General features: G+C 40.7%; 1 protein-coding gene across 3 annotated transcripts in view; it reads right to left on the minus strand.

The window, feature by feature from the left end:
• Positions 1–618: 618 nt before the first annotated feature.
• Positions 619–20,213, minus strand: part of LOC121685489 (serine/threonine-protein kinase 32C-like) — a 288,624-nt gene continuing 269,029 nt past the window's right edge. For 2 of the 3 annotated variants that reach the window (XM_042066054.1, XM_042066056.1), the window contains exon 12: positions 619–1,606. In XM_042066054.1, coding sequence (XP_041921988.1) covers positions 1,432–1,606 — 175 coding nt within the window. In that variant the 3' untranslated portion in view covers positions 619–1,431. The remainder of the gene's footprint in view (positions 1,607–20,213) is intronic. The other variant, XM_042066057.1, reaches the window with a different exon arrangement.

Consider the following 20,213-nt stretch of genomic DNA (forward strand, 5'->3'; position numbering starts at 1 on the left):
TGTAATGTCCTTCAGAGAGAAGACATAGCTTTGAAAATACATTGAAAAATACATTAAATTGGGGGAGCTGTGGAGCAACTGGCTACAGGGCCCACACCACATACAGCCCCAAGTGCCCACGACCGGCTCATTTCCCGTTGCCACCCTATCTCTCTTTCCCACTCGCTTTTTCTCCTCACTGTCCTGTCATAATAATTGCAAAAAAGCCCCCAAAATTCACTTCAATTGTTTTGGAGAGGCAAATGCTACCACAGTTAATTTCCTAACAATTAACTCAAAATGACCAATGGAAGGCAGAACATTATATGTACGATATGCGAGTACGAAATGCGAGATGCGGGACAAAGGCTCAGAAGGCTTTGAAGTACAACCCAAAGCAGCATAAAACTAAGCTAGGCTACCAGGCTATTTTACTTTTTGGAATAAAACAAAACATTTAACAGGGTTTATAACACTTCATTTCTTAATTTCAGTTTAATATCAGTCTCCCAAAGACCTTGTGTAGCTGATCAGCCCCTTAAGAAGACAATACCTTGTTTTCCCTAGATATTAAATAATTTATGTCATTATCTCAGGAAAATGTTTTGTTATCTCAAGATAATGACAAATTACCTATTAAATTTAATGTTAACATTTAGCATCTTAGGGCCTCCATATATCCAAACAAAGCCTATGTATGTATAGTGGTTACATGCATATCTCAACAATATTCCTATCAAATTCTTATAGAAAAAGCAGACAACTATATAAGCTACAATACTGTCAGGAGTGCAAATCTCTCCCATCTACACTGAGCTTGCACAGACTTGAGATTAAAACATTGATCATTTAAAAAAATAAAGAAAAAGAAAACATTGGGACTGCACACAGTGACTGCAAAGAAAGTGCATTGTTCAGATGCAAGGTGGACCTCATGCAGGTCACATAATTGAAATGTCTGTCTCAATATTGCTTAGTATGTGACCCCTTTACAAACATGTATTAGATTTTGATAAAAATACATCCAATTACAATGCAAAAAAGCAGGAAATCAATATTGACACACTAATACTAGGCTATCACTGCAAAAAAACTGTTCAACAGTTTAATAATTGAACTGCCATGCCTTTATAAAAAACAGGACCTCATTCTTTAAACCTAAAGCTGCATGGCACTACACCATAATATGTCATGCTGCCCAGGTGTTGGTATCCTGCATAGCACTTTATACTATTTTTGAATATACATCAAACTGTATTGCATAGAAATTCAAGCATACTGCTATAAATGGTCAGTGTGGGTTTCCGCCATAACATGATAATGCTACTGAGATAGGACATGTTATGTTAGTGCACTCTATACTCTACAGTTTGTCTACTGAGAAATTGGTAGGAGTGCTTCAGGCATAGAAAACACATGATTGGAAGGCTGGGTGGTGAACTGTGCAGGGTGCTAGCAGCTACCAGTAGAGGAACAAACAGATCCACAAATGTTGAGTTTGGAGGTCTCTGCCTCAGGTTCCAGTTCTGTCTCTTCATCCTCTGTGGCTCCCACATCTACATAATCATTTCCATCAGCTTCACCTTCTGGTCCACTTTCTGACAGATCCTCTTGCCTCTTCTTCAGCCTAAGGGAAATTACATATACACACATGCACAATTAGTTTTTGGAAAATGAAAAAAAATAGCTTCGTTGACACCAGACCCTTCTCAGTTGAGATTGAGAGTGGGTCTGGAAAGGGTTCATTGACTTCCAGCAGGGGCGTAACTAGCAGTGAAATTAAACTTAAATTGGTGCATTAAACTCTTACCAAATTGTTACCGAAGTGCAGCAATTTTGTAAACAAAGGTTTTAAATACAGTTGTTTACTCAGTTCCAAAGAAAATACATGTCCATGCGGCTTAGTGATTGTAATTATGTTTAGAGACATTGGAAATGGGCATCAATGGCCTCTTGACCAGACAGACCTGCAGAGCAAATCCCAAATTTGGCAAAGGTTTGTATGGTTAGAAAAAAATGGAAATGGAATGGAAAAATGGAAGGTTTTGGAAGGATTTGATTTTGCTTAGTTAATAAGTGCTTTTGCAGGGAGAAAGGCCCTCATTTTTCAACTGAGCGTAGAAACCAGCGTAGATCTGAGTGCAGAAATCATTTTCCAATGGGGTTTCACGTGTGACTCATGAAACCTTTGTATCACTCCAATTTCAGCATAAGAATAAACATTTGTTGGTAAATACATTCATTACAAAATCATACGACACCTGCCATTTGTCTGTTGAAAAAATAATTAATTTATGACTGTTGTGTTGTGCTTTCAAAACAGAAAGTAATTCTCTCCACATAGCCTATGGCTATCCTAAGCCATCAAATGTGTCAACATAACAGACTACATTATGGCAAGTAGGCTACAAATGTGCAGGAAAAGTCTTAGGTCCAAGATATTCCATGAATTCAACTCTTCCACTTTCTAATCTTAGGCTTTTACCTGGCATGCCCTCTAAATAATCTATTAGCAGTGAGGTCACTTTTGAAGATTTTTGGGGGGACTTGGGTTACCCCTTCTGTAACTCTCTGGTTCTTATGGAATTTTTTGAATATTACCATCCTCCATACTGTGTGTATAACCAGTGCCGCCGCTACCACCACGCGCATCACGCACTGTGTGTAGGGCACCAAGGGACAGAGGGGGCACCAAAATGTAGCCAATAAATGGCTTTACTGTAAATTGATTTTTAATCTTCTTAGATAATGTTTACAATGGTAATATACACCAACAGCATGCTACATAACAATACTTTTCGGGTTCTCTCTCAATCTCCATTAAGATCTAACTTCAATGTTATGCTAAATCCATTAATTGGGAATGCGTCTGAGCACACATGAGAGAGTGGCAGGTTCTGGCTGGCTTGTCATTGTTGATAATTGATAGCTACTTTTTAATATAAGAAAGGAAATCATGAAGGCAACAAAGACGAGGGTAGAGGAGATTGCAGAGTTATCCGATTCCCTCTAGCCCAGAGGTGGCCAAACTATACGGCCCACCAGCCGAATCCGGCCTACCGAGCTCATTTAACCATCCAAATGATTTCTAAACGGGTTTATTACGTTGAAATAGTTGCCAAGTTCCCCTTTAATTGGGAGCGTGCATGAGAGGGATAGAGAGAGTGAAAGGTTTTGACTGGCTTGTCATTGTTGATAATTGATATCTAATTTTTAATATAAGAAACTTTGAAAAGGAAATCATTAAGGCAACAAAGACGAGGCTGGAGGAGATTGCGCAGTTATCCAGTTCCCTCTAGCCTACTGGCCCGTTACAAACTGTGAGAGCCAGGGCATTTTGATATTTTGGCTGCATTCACTGTGATTTGGAAAATGGACAAAAATATAATGTGGTCTTTGCCTTTGTGTAATGGGACTGGTGAGCCTTGAAGTCAATAATAATTTGTTTCCCTTAAACTAAGCATTTACATGAACAGTATGCACAGTATGCCGAAACACATTCCACTCAGATAGGTGGCTACCAGGCTCATATAGCACTTTTAAACAGAAAATGTCTAGCTAGCTGTTTATACCAACTTAATGTCATGCCTATTGCTAATATTGTGCTAAATGTGGAGTTTGTGGACTAGCCATATTTGGATACTAGGAAATATTTGAATGGAGCTGGCAAAAAGATCATTATGAGAGTTGTGTAGACACTCTTAAAGTGACAGCGCACCAGGGCCGTAGTCACCATAGACATTGAGGGGGACATGTCCCCCCCAATATTCAAATACGACCAAAATGCCCCCCCCAATATACGGACATAGAAAAACAAAGAAAGAATAAAACGCTATACTAGGCCTACAGGAAACCAACACGCATCTGAAATGTAATCAAACGTAAATAACGCACAAATTAGTGACCTATGAGAGTAGCCTACACTCCTGAGTGGTTTGTCCTGCTGATTTTCCGTTTTCCGTGGCGTGCGCTATCAAAAGCTTCCATTTACTGCACCCTACTGCGGCGAGGTTGTGCTGTCAACAATATCGCAAAAGCTACCGGTATAATTTTCACAAAACTTCTTGGAAAGGTGTAGCACAGGCTAAGGAAATCCCATACATGTTTGGAGCCGATCAGATTGAAAGGGAACATTTTCCATATTGTAGCCTATTCTCGCTATGAAAGTAAAACATTCTATTTTAAATGATGAATTTGTGCAAGCCTGTGTCATTTCTTTCACGTCTTTCAACATAAAATAATGCATTCATATGCTAGTAGTAATGCCAGAAATTACCGTTTATAGGCCTCTTAGAAATGATTGTTGCATCTTGCATATTACTTAGATGCGCACTCAATCGCGCATCCATGCAGGCAAAACGTGATCAAATGTGGCGACGGCACACAAGTTGGAAAAAACGTTTACAATACGTGATAGCCTACAGTTAATGTAAATGGTGGACAATAACCAAAGAAAGGAATTTGCACCTCCAATCACCAATTAAAGGCTGTAGTAGGCCTAGTGTTTCTACATGTTGGCACAAAACATCATTTCTGTCAGAAGCCAGTCTATAATAATGCATACGGGGTAACATGAGGTGAGTCAGACAGAAGAGGGGCCTGTCTTAGTAGCCTATTCCTGAACCCTGTCCATTTCAAACTACGTTTTGTGTGATTAGCCGCCAGCATAATAAAATCTAAATTAAAAGACAAAATCTTATTAGGCTCCAAACCTATGAGTCTAAGCCTTAGTTTAAAAAAATCTTCAGGTGAAAAGTAATAAGTCAAAGAACCACATTCTGTGTAACATAGAGGTTATCATAAGATACTCTAGTTTGTCATTTCTTTTAAAGTATACATTTTGAACACAAATGGAGTCACGGGTCCAGGGATGGATTACTGAATGGGCTTACTGGGCCCAAGAGCTCAGGGGGCCCTGAAGCCCAAGCCTCTGTGTGAAGTTGCTTCTTCTCCACCCTTCTCTTTTCACAAAACTCACCGGGGGGGGGGGGGGGGGGATCTGTGTCCAGGGGTTCATAATCCATCCATGCCATGCCTATGTCCGTCAAAAGTTTGGAATAACCTAATTGACTGACCTAACGACTTGTGTCACGGGGTAGAAAAGTAAGGGAAAAAGGGGGGAGGGAACCAAAACAGGGAAACCTGGGTTTACATGGGGACTAAGTCTGGATGCACTCTTTGTTTACAAAGTGGGTTCAGGTGTGTAGCGGGAGAAAAACGGGTTGGTGATTGGTGCATGGGGTGTATGCATGGACTTTTAAGCCTCCAGTTGCAGTCGAGAGGAGGAGAGGGGGAACGCAGAGGCACAGGATAGCCGAGCCCCACAGAAGCGTGGCTGGACTGCAGACGGGCCTGTTCGTGAGTAGAGTCGGCAAGGATCTGCACCGGTTGCTCGACGAAGTTGGCTGGAATCCGCTCTTGTGAGCACTGCTACATCGGATTTCAGGGGGGTGAAAACGTTCACCCCTCGCAGAGTTAAGTTGCTGTTTTCTTCTGCTACGTGTGTGGTCATAACATAAAGGAATTATCATTGCCACTGCTAATCAGCTGCTTGTGACGAAGCGTTGACTCTGGTGCCGTAACTAAACATCCCCGTGACTGTAACAACTTTTCCGGCTACTAAGAACTTTGATCGTCCTGTGACTGAAACTAAAAAACCCTCTGATTGGACTACTGTAACCCCCCTCTCTACGACAGTGAAATTGTTTGTGCCTTGACTGAAACTTTGCTCTCCTGAAACCTATTGACTAAACTCCAGTGTCTAACTCCTCCCTCCGGTGTGACGGATATTGGCAGGTCTTAGACCCCGCCCTGTTTGGTGTGCCTGTGCTCTCTACTGCTCCTTCTCTATTCCCCATGAGCAGGTGTTGGTGCTCAGGTGTGCCTGATTGGCAGGATTATAAATCGCCTGCATCCACAACAGCGACCCGGCTTCCTCCTCCTGGCATTTGGCTTTCGTTGTCCTTCGGCTGTTAAACCCCTAGACTGATTTTGCATGACACTTTTGGTTTCCTTCCATTATACTGACTTGCACTACACCACGTCATCATTTAGTCTCTGTTAAATTTACCTTTATTTAATAAATTATCTTTATTATTATGGAATCAGCGTGTGGCCTCCCCATTAATGTTTCATGCATCGAGCCGGCATGTCACACCGGCCTCCACCGGCTTTGCTGCTCTGCCCTCGTTTGGAATGAACTGTGGTCCAGCGTCTGGCTGTCATATTGAACTAGCTAGTAGCCTAGCCCTCCCACGTAGTAGTCTCTTTTGTGGTGACTGTGATGTATATTGTGCAGTGATTATTATATAGAGGGGAGATGGGGTGTGCAACTGTTTGTGGTGGCTGTGAGCTATATATTGTGCAGTGATTAATATACACAGGAGGTGTTGTGTGCAATTACCTGTGGTTACTGTGTGCTGTGCTGTGACTTACTACTGGACTGGTAGGCTGGGCAAGCCAACCACCACCTAGCAGCTAATTATCTGCCCTGTTACAGCAGCGACCAACAGGAGGGGCACCGGCTCATGGGCTAACTCCACCCACGGCCAGTGGGGGAGAATCCGAGGCACGACAGCGGCCAGTCGTACCTCTTACTGTATATCTGCATTATTTGTTTTTACTCTATGATATTTATAATATCATATAGATATGATGCATAATATTTTTTGCATTTTCATGCACTGTATTTCCTTCAGGAAATGCTTTTCTAGTTACAGTGCATGAAAATGCACTGTACTGTTCTTCCTAGGCTTCTTTTTACAGTGCATGAAAATGCACTGTACTGTTATTCCAAGGCATTTTATTACAGTGCATGAAAATGCACTGTACTGTTCTTCCTAGGCAACAACTTCTTATTATTATTATTCCGCTTACCACTTTTTCCGTACGCTATTTCTCTTGAACAGTTTAACTTAGAAACTTCATTCAAACTTTGTAACGTAGGTATTCAAACGGACGAAGCTGCTATGTCTTTTCAACTTTGAAACTTTTTAAACTATTAAAGAAAAACTTTTTAAAAATCCCCATAGACTTAACATTGCCGATTGTGACATCATAATACGGCCGTTAAGCAATTAGAATCCTATGGCAGGTGTTCAGGCCACCTGGATCAACTGCCAGTCTCAGGCTTTAAGCATACAAACTGGCCCTATTAAGACTACACATCCTGTTCAACTGCTTCCTCTGCCAAAAACTGTTTCAAAATAAAAGTCCTCACTACAATATTTCACTGTTAAACAATTTAACCCTTTAAACTACTGAACTTTTTAACTGTTCAGCCATTGTAACTGTTACTTGTCATCAACTATGACTCCTACCCACTGTAGCTAGTTAGCATGGTTAGCATGGTTAGCATGTTAACATTGCTAACATTGTTAGCATTTTAAGCAAAGTTGCTAAAAATGATTAGCTAAGTAACATGGTTAGCATGCTAGTTAGCATAGTTAGCATAACTGCTAAAAATGATTAGCTAAGCTAGCTAAGTCACATGGTTAGCATAGATAACATGCTAGTTAGCATAGTTAGCATAACTACTAAAAATGATTAGCTAGGTTAGCTAAGTCACATGGTTAGCATAGTTAACATGCTATTTTTGCATTTTCATGCACTATATTTCCTTCAGGAAATGCTTTTCTAGTTCTTATTCTTCTTCTAACGCACTTAATGCAGCTTCAACCGTTTAACGTAGAAACTTCATTCAAACTATGTTACGTAGGTCTAAAGGCCCGTACACACCAAGTCCGATTTTTCGGACGAAATATTCGCACGAAATTACGCAGGCTATTAAACACATGTATTCTTATTAGTCTGTACACACCGAGGACGAAATTCGTTGCGATGAGAAAAACTTTCGCAATGGTCTCGTTTCATGCGAAATTTCGCATGCGAAAAAGAGCTGTTGACCAATCAAATAATGATTTCGCAGAGTTCTAATATGATGAAACAAATATAGAACGTCACTGAAGAAAAGGCTAAAAAATGGGTGAACAACTAATCAATCTTGTTTGTCAGTACCCTGTCCTATATGACAAAAGCCACCAAGATTATATAGATGTCAACCTCAAGGACAACATCTGGACGAAAATAGCAGAAGAACTGGGACATGACGATGGTAATGGTTGCCTAGCAATAACATACAAGTTGCCTCCTATGCTAGTTAACTAGCTAGGTTACAATAGCCAACTTAAACCAACCTGAAGTAATGTCCTGGCTATTGTTTCTGTTCATATTAAATTAAACCACAATATAGCTATGCATTTCCAGTTATCTCGTTACATTGCGAGATCGTGAGATACACCACTGATTTGTGTGCTGCAAAAATGTAGGCATCTAGCAGCTATAACGTTAGCTGATGATCCTCAAAACTAGCGATTTGTCTGCTCGAGCTCCCTGACCATTTCTCCTTGCAAGATGTTGTTTTATTATGCTTTCAGTCTCAGAAGTGAAGAAACTGTGGCGCAACCTTAGAGACACGTACATGCGGAATAAGAAAGAGAACCCAGGAACAAGTGGACAGGCAAGCAAAAAAAAGAAGAAGTGGAAATTTATGGATGCCATGTCATTCATTGAGTCGTCACTTGAACATAGAAGGTATCTCATGTTATGTTCTTTAACAACCAACCACTTGTTTGTAATGTTTACTCTAATTTATGTTATGTCATGGCCCCTTTGTTATTTTTTCTCAGTCGCTATGGATGATTTCTCGAATCATCATTAACGTTTGCACAACATTTAGGTTTAATAAGTTTGCAGTATTGCACCAGTAGAGGGCGCTCGCATTACAGAAATCAAGCCTGTTCCAGTAGCCTTAAATCCTGCCCTCTTTATTTTGTGCAGAACCAAACACTTCTGAGTATGTAATTTGGCTACAGTTAACTTAAGCACAGATTATTCCTACGCCAGGGTTATTAGTGAAATACAATTTAATTTTCATCATTTTCTAAGGGCATGTTTTGGGATTAATTGCTCATGTATTTTTGACACAGGGTTTCAAGTAACATTCAGGTTGAACAGAGAGAGGAGTCAGACATTGTGGACGTAGACGTTGTACAGACAGAAGGTGATGACTGTCAACCAACCCCTAAACGAAAGCGTAGCCAGGGTGCCACTGGTAGCAGCTTTATGGAGAGGTACTTGGAGAGGAAAGAGACAAGAGAGAAAGAGAGGGAGAAAGTACGTGAAGAGGAGAGAGACGCGATTTTTTTTGTTTTTGGCTAGCTTGGCTCCAGCTCTGAGGATGCTACCTGCAGAGAAACAGTCACTGGTTAAGATGAGGTTCCAACAAATTCTGCACGAGGCAGAATTTGGCCAGATGACCAGTATGCAACCACAGATTTTCAACGCTGGGCAGACACACATTTATGGGGAACATCACACATTTTCACAACCAGCCAACACATACATGAATTTGTGATTAAATAAATGAATGAGTTGAGAGTAAAATATTGTCATGTGAAATAATTTTCTGATCTTATTTATACTGTTACTGTTAATTGTGACTTGGGTTAGAGCATGGCAACATGACAGGGAGACCAATTGCAGATTGCATACAATAAGCACATTTATTACACAAAGAAATAAATTATTAACAAATCAAATATGAAGTATGCAACGGTGCATGATCACAGCAAGCCACGGTGCACTTTGTAATATTGGCTGCGTGTTTCCCCTGCAGGAGAGGAGAAATAGCGGCATAGTGTGTCCCGATTGTGCATGGCTAGGACAGGTCCACGGTTCCCTCGTAGAGGTGGGATGGGCTGCAAAGCAGGGCCCACAGCTACATCACCTTCCTCATGTTGCTCATCCTCTGCTGCTGCCTGGCCTGCATCTTGTCGTAGGTAGTTGCAGAGGACACATGTGGCCTTGATCACCTGCAGTAACAAAGAATAAGGTGTAATCAGTAAACTTGTCTAATGACTAACAAACATCTATTTTATTTTTAACTGATATACTGTGCAATATTTTACCTGGTCTACTGTATCCGGTGCCACCCGCAATCGCCGTTGGTATATCTCCCATCTCTGTGTTAAAATACCAAAGGCATTTTCCACCATCCGGCGGGCACTGGAGAGGCGGTAGTTAAAGATTCGCTGGTCTTCTGGTAAGCGTCTCCCTGGATATGGCTTCATGATGTACGTCCTCAGAGGGAATGCATCATCTGCCACTATCACATAGGGCAGATCTCCCAATTCTGGGGCACCAGGTAAGGCAGCAGGTGGAGGGACATGCAGTGTGCCTGCCTCAAGGCTTTTGCCTAGATTAGAATGAGCAAAAATTCCTCCATCGCTGTTGCTACCAAACGCTCCCACATCCACAGCAATGAAATTGTAGTTGTCATCAACTAGGGCTAGCAAAACCACTGAAAATGCGCCCTTGTAATTGAAGAATGATGATCCAGATCCAGCAGGCTTCTGGATACAGTGAGTCCCTGTTAAGTTTGGACGGGTTCCTTCAGGAATCACGCACCCCATTTTCTCAGCAGAAATGGCACAAACTGCAGTTGACACAAACAACCACAAGGTGTCACTTTGGAGTTCTGCCACTACTATTTTTGATACGACTTGACTTACTGCTTCCATGATGCATTTTCCAAGTCAGTAGAACAATCAGAGAAAGCTGAGCCATTACCAAACATATATGATAATACAATAGCGTGAGTTTATATATCTTATACCCTATTTGTCACGGTTACTTATAGATTTGATAGTGTAACGATAAGCGCATGAGACTTTCAGCGGGGACACGGGAACTTAAATTGATCACGGTAGTTTAAGCTTACACTTGACAAAACATTCTAATATGAAAATGTAGATGCAATTGTTGTAAGATGGTGCAGCTCCTTTAAGAAAGCACCGTGTGCAGGGATGGAGAGAGAGAAAGCGAGAGGGGATATGTGTTAGAACTTAGATGCGTGTGGAAAGTGCTGTTGAGACTAGAGCGAGTCATATTCAAAATAATGCAAAAAATAAATCCGCAGATAAAACCAATTATCCTCATTCATTGCAACCGCAGCATGCCTGCTTGCCGACGTTCAAGCGAAAAAGATATCAAAGCACCTTTTGCGTTTGAATGTAGCACGAATTTAAACAGCTTGACAAATGATTTAGCTAATTGATTATAGCCTGTACAGCAATTGTTGAACATTTACCTGTATCCCCTGTTAAAGTGTTCGCCTTTGTTACACTATTTGGTTTCATGATGTAGCCTATGATAAACACCATATGGCCAAATATGTGACTCAGCTAATGTTATAGGCTATACAATTTCCCCTCTTAAAGACTGGAAGAAGAAGCTGGTGTACCTTATTAGACTAGGCTACTATTAAAATGCACTGACGGTAGCCTTGGCTATGTGTAAAGTAAGCTATCGCATGATTTCATGCACGTAAGTTCATGCATCTGTCAAGTTCGTACAGGGCCTCGCACCCCCTTGCGACGGCCCTGCAGCTCCTCCTAAGACAGCGAGGAAAAAGTTAAAATACGCGATAAACCCGGGAAAAGTTGACAGGTTTGTTTCGGGCCCAGTGATTATTTGTGAAATTGTGCAAACGACAGCCTTTTCAAGGCATTTCAAGGAAGGAGTCGTAGCATGCAAGCTCCCAAATTGACCCAGTAGACAGAAGGCATCAATAGCCTAAATTGTTGGGACTGGGGAGGGTCATGCGTTTTTTCTCAATCACTTTGGAGGGTCATAGAAAAATGTCTTGCTGTGTGCGCCTGGAAAGACAATAAGATGCTTTCTGAATAGCACAGCGAAGACGGCTCTGGTCATCCCATACCCTTCCACCACTTCCTGTAGCCTACCATTATGACTTTGCCGTTTTGGGACATTAAGCTTTTTCACGTTAAGCCCCCCTCCCCCACCCCCTTCTTTCACAAGCAGTGGGGGAGCGCGGGGCACAAAGTAACACTTTTTGGTAGACAAAGGAGGGTTCTCCGCGCTTCTGTCGTTTGGCCACAATCCGGTGCAACCAGGCCAGGACAGATATTTTAGAGCAGGGGTGTCAAACTCATTTTCATAGAGCGCCACATCATTGAATTTATAGGTTACTGAGGGCCACATAATCGGCGAACATGTGCATGGTGCAACCATGAAATCGGTATTGCAGTATGGCTTATTCAAAATTGGTGTGTAATGGTCCACCACTTTAAAACAATGTGGCTGAAATAAAAAGCAAACAGCCTACAACAGTAACATTTTCAAATGCAACTTCTAGGCCTACAGTATTAGTTAACAACTGATCAATATGCATTCATGGACTGACATTGATGAGAATAAACTGCAGTCAATAATGTGCATAACAATGTCCATAACACATATCACCACTAAAATTAACTGTGGCTAAGAAAGGTACTGTGTGTGTGTGTGAGAGAGAGAGAGAGAGAGAGAGAGAGCTATGGTAGCCTACGTACACCCACCCACCCCCACCCCCGCAAAAACAAATTCACGTGTGTACAATATTTGTCCGTTTCCCGGTTTTAGGTCCGTGCATTGCAAAAAAAGGAGCCCACATAGCATAACAATATCCACATGCAATAATACAACAACAACGTCTACGATGACCTATTCATTTGGACAAATTGATACAGCCCTATAGCTAAAGTTACCTTTAGTTTTGTTCTAGCATACGGTGACGTCTGGCTTCAAACAGCTGTAATCTAATGTTCTGACAATTGCCTACCTTGTTCTTGCCCATCTGGAATAACTCCTCTAGCTTTGCTGTCTCCATCCTTTCTGTTTTCGTTGTTTAAACTTGTGATATCCATAACTAGTGAATTAGCCCAACATTGTGTGCTGATAACCATATATAGATAGCCGTGTAAAAGAAAACAACAAGTAGCCTAGTTATGTGCCTGCGTGCGTATTCTGTCTTTAAAGTTTAATAATGTTCTGCACCTTTTACTAAAGAATAAAGAAAATTAAGAAGACATCTGAGCTGCACCGGCGTCTCTCCTTCTCTCTAACACTTTTTGGCTTTGGCTAAATATTTCTAAAATCATTTGAGTTTCACTAGTCACATGTTTTAACAAGCAACACTTCTTATTGAACAAATAACAGACGTGTGTCAACCAATATAGCAACCAATAAGTTTAACCTAGCAACCAGCATAGCAACCACCACAACTTACCTAGCAACAGCCTAGCAACCACCTCATGTACCCTAGCAACAGCCTAGCAACCATGTCAAATACCCTAGCAACAGCCTAGCAACCACTTCCACAGTTATAACCTAGCAACCGATATAGCAACCAATAAGTTTAACCTAGCAACCAGCATAGCAACCACCACAACTAACATAGCAACAGCCTAGCAACCACCCCATGTACCCTAGCAACAGCTTAGCAACCATGTCAAATACCCTAGCAACAACCTAGCAACCATTTCCACAGTTACAACCTAGCAACCAACATAGCAACCAATGAGTTTAACCTAGCAACCAGCATAGCAACCACCACAACTAACCTAGCAACTGCCTAGCAACCACCTCATGTACCCTAGCAACAGCCTAGCACCCATGTCAAATACCCAAGCAACCACCACAACTTCATCCTATCAACCACCATAGCAACCAACAGGATTACCTAAGCAACCAGCAGAGCAACCACTTAATTTGGCATAAAACCAACATATTTACCCTAGCAACACTATTGCAACTATATCTGCATTATTTGTTTTTACTCTGTATGATATTTTACATCATATTCTTTGCATTTTCATGCACTGTATTTCCTTCAGGAAATGCTTTTCTAGTTATTATTATTCTTCTAACGCAGCTAATGCAGCTTCAACCGCTTAACGTAGAAACTTCATTCAAACATTGACGCGTAGGTCTTAATTAGGACATGTGGGCTTTGTATTTTTCATCTTTGTAACTTTTATACTTTTTAAACTATTAATTAAAAACTATCAATTTCCCCATTGACTTAACATTGCCCTTTATGACATCACAGCAATTAGAATCTTCTGCCAGGTGGCCAGGCCACCTGGATCAACTGTCAGTTTCTCAGGCTTTAAAGGTCCAGTATGTAGGAAATAATGGAAAATAAACTGTAACCATTCCAAAAATGATCACCATATGTTGTCAGAGTGAGGAAACACGATGAATTGAAGTAATGGCTTATTTGACAACATTATTCTAACCCGTGAAACCCCGTAAAACCCATGAAAAAAAAACAGTTACGGGGCGGAATCTCTTGGAATTTTCGTTTATGTTTTGAACGATTAATTGTAGAATATCGTATTAATAATGGGCTAGCGCGTCCTCCTATTTGGATTGCCAAATTAGCAAAGGCCAACTGTCAACAGCTGTCAGTTGTAGTCATGAACACCTACAAGAGGCAGGCAAATTTCCAAAATTAAAACAAGAAACAAATTAAGTGGACATCGGAGGAGCTTCCTGAGATGGTGACGTCTTCGTCAAACGAAGAATATCAAGTCTGATGCAGAGCTGGCCATATTTCTCCACAACAGGTAGCCTATGCTAAACTTAATCTGCATCGCTAACTTCAGCTAAATATGTTACGTTGGTTAGAGAGGAATTTTTTGTTTTCACTGTTTCCGTAATGTGTAGCTGGGTCATGGTTGGAGAAACGTTAAAGCAGCTGCAGGTCAACTAACGTTAGCTAAGTTTTCATTACATCTGGCAACCCAGAAGAGGCTCGCGTCTGGTAGTCTTGAGAACGTTCACCAGTGTTTTGATTTTGGCCAGCAGAACGTTCGGTAACAATCCTACAAATCGCACCTTTAAGCATACAGTATCATTCTATTAAGACTACATATTCTGTTCAACTTAAACTATCCACCTATTTAACTGTTCAGTCATTCCAACTATAATAAACCTCATCTACCTAGCAAATAATTTAACCATTTAAACTATCTACCTATTTAACTGCCCAGTCATTCCAACTATATTAAACCTCATCTACCTAGCAAATAACTTAACCTTTTAAACTATCCACCTATTTAATTGTTCAGTCATTCCAACTATATTAAACCTCATCTACCTAGCAAATAACTTAACCTTTTAAACTATCCACCTATTTAATTGTTCAGTCATTCCAACTATATTAAACCTCATCTACCTAGTTCAGTCATTCCAACTATATTAAACCTCATCTACCTAGCAAATAATCTAATATTTCCTTCAGGAAATGCTTTTCTAGTTTGGATAGCTCTTGTACTACATATTCTTCTACTGATGATGATGATGATTATGATGTTGATCTAAGTGAAACAGTCGTGAGGGACAAGATCACTGTCACTGCCGAAGTTCGCACTGGTGCTGTTGGTGCTGCTACGTACACCATTTCAGTAGCAGAAGCTTTGGGTGCAAACGAAACCAGTACGTGAGTAGCCCTAACACAATACCTAGCACTAGGCTACAGTTATCAGTGACGACCCTGCGTTATGGCCAGACACCGTAAGAGATGCAGAGCAAGTTGAAATCGTTAAAAAAAGGCCCTGTGCAATTAAGAACTTTGAATTCCCCAAAAATGCAGATAAACCACCCAGAAGATTCACGGTTGAACATTATTACATGATCATGAAAAATGGAGAAAAAATAGAAACAGAAAATGGCTAGTTTATTCGGTCAGTGCAGACGCTGTTTATTGTTTTGGATGTCGGCTTTTTGGAAGATCAAACACCTCACTTAGTTCGCACGCACACACTCACTCACTCTCTCTCTCTCTCCCTCTCTCTCTCTTCTACACTCTATTCTCCCTCTCTGTGTACACAGCCTACACAGACAGACTCTCATACATAGCTACAAAGAGTATATTCACACACAGAGACCCCAAACCCCTAGCCTTCTCTCTCTCTCACACACACACACTCACACACAGACACACACCATTCATAATTGTAATTAGCCTACTTTCAAAGGTTTTTACTAATGTTTTTTGATTGTCATCTTTGGCAATAAATATTTGTTGTATTTGAGTATGTCTCAGCGTCCCATTATTACAGAAAAAAAGTGTGTTTTAGTTTTAGGGTTGTGGTGTGTGTGTGTGTGTGTGTGGGGGGGGTCGGAGGGGCCTCGGGATCTTTTGCCCTGGGCCTCAAAGTGTCCAGGTCCGCCCCTGGAGAGAGATGCACATTTCATCAGTCATTACTTTGAGTTTGTCAACTAAACATGACAACATTAAGGTACATTGTACATTCTGTACTGGCGACAAAGTGCTGTCTAGCTAGACGTCACAAGTCTCCCGAAGTTTTGGGAGTCTCCCACATATTGATAGCGGCTTCCTGATGCCCACAAATTACATAAAATCTCCCGGAACCTAGAGCGAACAACAGCACGGAAGCCAGACCGGACTTCAAATCGCGTGTGCATATGAGTTTAACGCGCACACAATGAAGAGGGAGAGAGAGAGGAGTGGTGCGTTTGTGCCTGAAGCGGCATCCAAGACAGAGAGCATCCTGGTCTGTTTTGCTAAATCAACCAATCAGTTTTCAGTGTAAGTGTGCTTATATCTCTTTTCTCCCAAACTTAATTAATCAGTTCAGTCAGTGTATCTAGGAACAGGAGCGTCATGGCAGCGTCAGTGCCCCTCAAAAAGGAAGATTTAAGACCCATTTCACATCAGACTACACAAAAGTGTACCCAATTGTCTCATAAGATTAAAACATAATGATAGTCTTGCACACTGCACTGTTTGTAACAGCGACTTTAGCATTGTTCACAGCGGGTTAAATGATTGCAAAAGACTTGTTGAGGTGAGTTTAACAAGTGTAATTTCATTTGCATATTACTCAGGCCTATACAAGATGGCTAATTGCCAAGGCTACATGAAAAAAAAAAATCTACATATTTTACTATAACAATTTCTATCAATAGGCCTTCCTTATTTTGGTGTTGGTATTATTGAACAAACATCTGAATTTCAGTATCTAAGTAGGTTAGGTTGGGATTTATGCTATACATGGCTAACATTACTGTTAAAATGCACTTCCAGTATAGTGAGTATTGGCAAAACCGGTTATCATTTTTATGTTGAGGCGGTGGGGGTGTTGTCGGCAGCTGCTGAAAGTAACTAATAAAGTAACTTGTAATCTAACTTAGTTACTTTTAAAATCAAGTAATCAGTAAAGTAACTAATTTACTTTTTAAAGGAGTAATCAGTAATCAGATTACTTTTTCAAGGTAACTGTGGCAACACTGGTAGCAAGCACGCATTTTCACATCAAAGTACGCCACTACGACCTTTTACTTAAAACTAGGCAAAAAGGAGCAGACATCCAACTTCTCCGGAAACCTCCTTGAGCATGTACAGCGGGGGAAATAAGTATTGAACACCTTAACATTTTTTTCAGTAAGTATACTTCCACTATTTGCATGAAATTTTCACCAGACATTAACTTAGATAATCCACCTATATAAAAAAATCCAAACACTAAAGTCCATATGTAGAGTTATGTGTAATACTGAAGAATGACACAGGAAAAAAGTATTGAACACGTCTGCTGAAATTTCTTAAATACTTAGTGGAAAAGCCTTTATTCATAATGACAGCTTCAAGGCATTTCCTGTATGACGAAACTATTCTGGTGTGAGTTTGGCCCATTCTTTTAAACAGATAGTCCTTTAATATTGAAGATTCCAGGGCTTGTGAATCCTGATCTTTAGTTAATTGTTCAAGTTTTGAAGTGCATCTGTAACCAGTTGCACTGATATGTTTTGCAACAATAAGGTTGCAATGGTCTTGGGAGAGCTCTTTGCTTTTACCCATCATGAAATGTTTCTTGTGTGACTAACTACTTATAGATTCCAGTTTGTTCCTTGCCATTCCTTGCCTTTGTGTACTGCTTTTTCTTAGTGTGTTCAATACTTTTTCCCTGTGCCCATGGGCGGACTGGCCATCTGGCATACCGGGCATTTTCCCGGTGGGCCGACGCACCTTTTGGGCCGATAGAATAGGCTATAATTTAAGCATTTTGGCCAACGATCGGCCCAAAGGAAGGACAATCAGCGGCCCATTGGTTACATTTCAATATTGACACTGGACTGATCCAATAACAGCTCACGTCAGGCCCCACCCCTCCCATTTTGGCTCAGAGCCAGGATTCTGTGAGCGTATCAAAAGTTAATCGAAGTTGCCTACACGAAATTGCGGCGGGTGCCGGTAGTGACAATTTTGCAAAATTAACACCAATGTAGAAGCTTCAAAAATACAATATTGCAAGTAGGCTAGCATATGTCAGCAACATGTTGAAGTTCGTGGAGTTTGAATGAGGATGTAAGCAAGCATACAGAGCAAGGGACAGTGGGCAGGTGGAGAGTGCGAGCCTAGTTTAGGCTACATGATAAGAACTCAGTGGTGGAGCAGGTAGGCTGTGACATGCCATGCTGACTATGATGATTATGATGACTTATTAATTGCGATAATGTATATTATATGATTATATTATATGGTAGCCTACTGATAACATAGTAAGGCCGTGCTGTGATTATAATAACAAATAGCGCAACTTAAATTTTCTAAATGAATGATTTGCAAACCCGGACAGCAAAATAGTGTCAAATCGACGTTAATTGTTGGTCAGATTGATCAGTTTCTGTCAGATGCCCAAAATTCAACATCGATGGCATGAGTGGTGGTTGGTCTCTCAAAGTAGAGAAGGGTTCTATCTTGGAAGGGTTATCATGGTAAAGAAGGGCTAAAAGACTGTAGACTGACGGAAATGTAGTTTACAAAACGTCACGTCATGCACAAGCCTACTAAGCTACAGTATAGGCCTACGATAGGCTACTGGAAGACACTAAAGATAATTAGTTCATGTAGCTGTACTGTTCCAAAATGTACCAGCAATGTAGGTAGGTAGTATAGCCTACAGGAATAAAATATTTCCAGCAACAGCCCTGTTTATTTTGTGTTGTTTCAGTTGTCCCACAGTGGTAACTGGTATAAATTACATTAATGTCTAAACAATCTGGGTAATTTAACTCTTTACATAGGCTTCAGTCATTTTTGGTGCTGCTGTCAATTGTAGCCCATTGAATAATTTGAAATGATACTTTGAATTCAAGCAGAAACTCTTCTTTAATAATTGCTTGTTAGCCTACTTGAATATGGAGATCATATGCTCCATGCCTACCTCTGATCAGTCAGAGAGATAACCAATGAGGCCTACATCACTCTCCATGACAGCTAAAAATATATGCATATTTAAGGGTAATGCAAAGATTTTGCATTTAATTAGGTGTGCCCGACTGATTTGAGGGCCACTTGGGCCAAATATGCCTGGGCCGATTTTTGGTCCCAGTCCGCCCCTGCCTGTGCCATTCCACTTTTTTACTCATAACTCTACTTTTAGACATTAATGTTTGGATTTTTACTAATGTCCAGTGAAAATTTCATGTGAGTAGCCTCACTGGAAGTATACTTACTGAAAAAAAATGTTGACATGTTCAATACTTATTTTCCCCGCTGTAAATTAGAATCTCCCGCAAATCTATTTCATGCAAGGATGAAATACAGAGAGAAAGTGACAAGTGAGAATGACAGATATATACATGATATAGATATATCATGTATATATCTGATATAGACATGAACTGAACAATACTAGTTAGATATTATCCTGACTGTCATCAGGGCACCGTTTATTTTAACAATATCATCGCGCTATATCATTGGTATGAAAGAATATATTTATTATTATTATCTGAGGTGGCGGAACTGCGTTCATCCCTGTCCCCCCCCCCCCCCCCCCCCACTTTAACCCCTGCCTGTAGCACCCTGCAAGAAGAAAATAATAAATTCAAGCCACTTACTCTGTTTTCTTGATCCCTCTGCCCTGGTCAAATGACATTGAAGGGTTTGTTTACTATTAGTGCCATCAGAGAATGCTTCGGCTATTTCCAGAAGAATATTGTTGTAGTGACGTCATGGTAATTTTTCGTATATATGGCGAACCTGTGGCTCTTCTTGTGCGGCTCAGCTGATGTTCTCTTTTCCTTTCCTTGGATTTAAGAGTTTTCTATTTTTGAAATATATTTCTGATGAATCAAAATGCATTTCATTATTTCACTGTAGGCCTAGGCCTACTGCCAAAAGTTAGGCTATGCTTAAGTTAAAAATTATTTTACTGTCATGTGATGGATCTAGCCCAAAAAGAAACATAAGCAGGAAACCGTAGCCTAAGATAAGGAGGAACACAGGCCTTTCTACCAAATGTTTGTCTTTTTGTCGCATAATCTTTCTGGTAAAACTGTCAAGGTGTCTGTAACCA

The sequence above is a fragment of the Alosa sapidissima genome, chromosome 16 (assembly GCF_018492685.1).
Source record: "Alosa sapidissima isolate fAloSap1 chromosome 16, fAloSap1.pri, whole genome shotgun sequence".
NCBI classification, from domain to species: Eukaryota; Metazoa; Chordata; class Actinopteri; order Clupeiformes; family Clupeidae; genus Alosa; species Alosa sapidissima.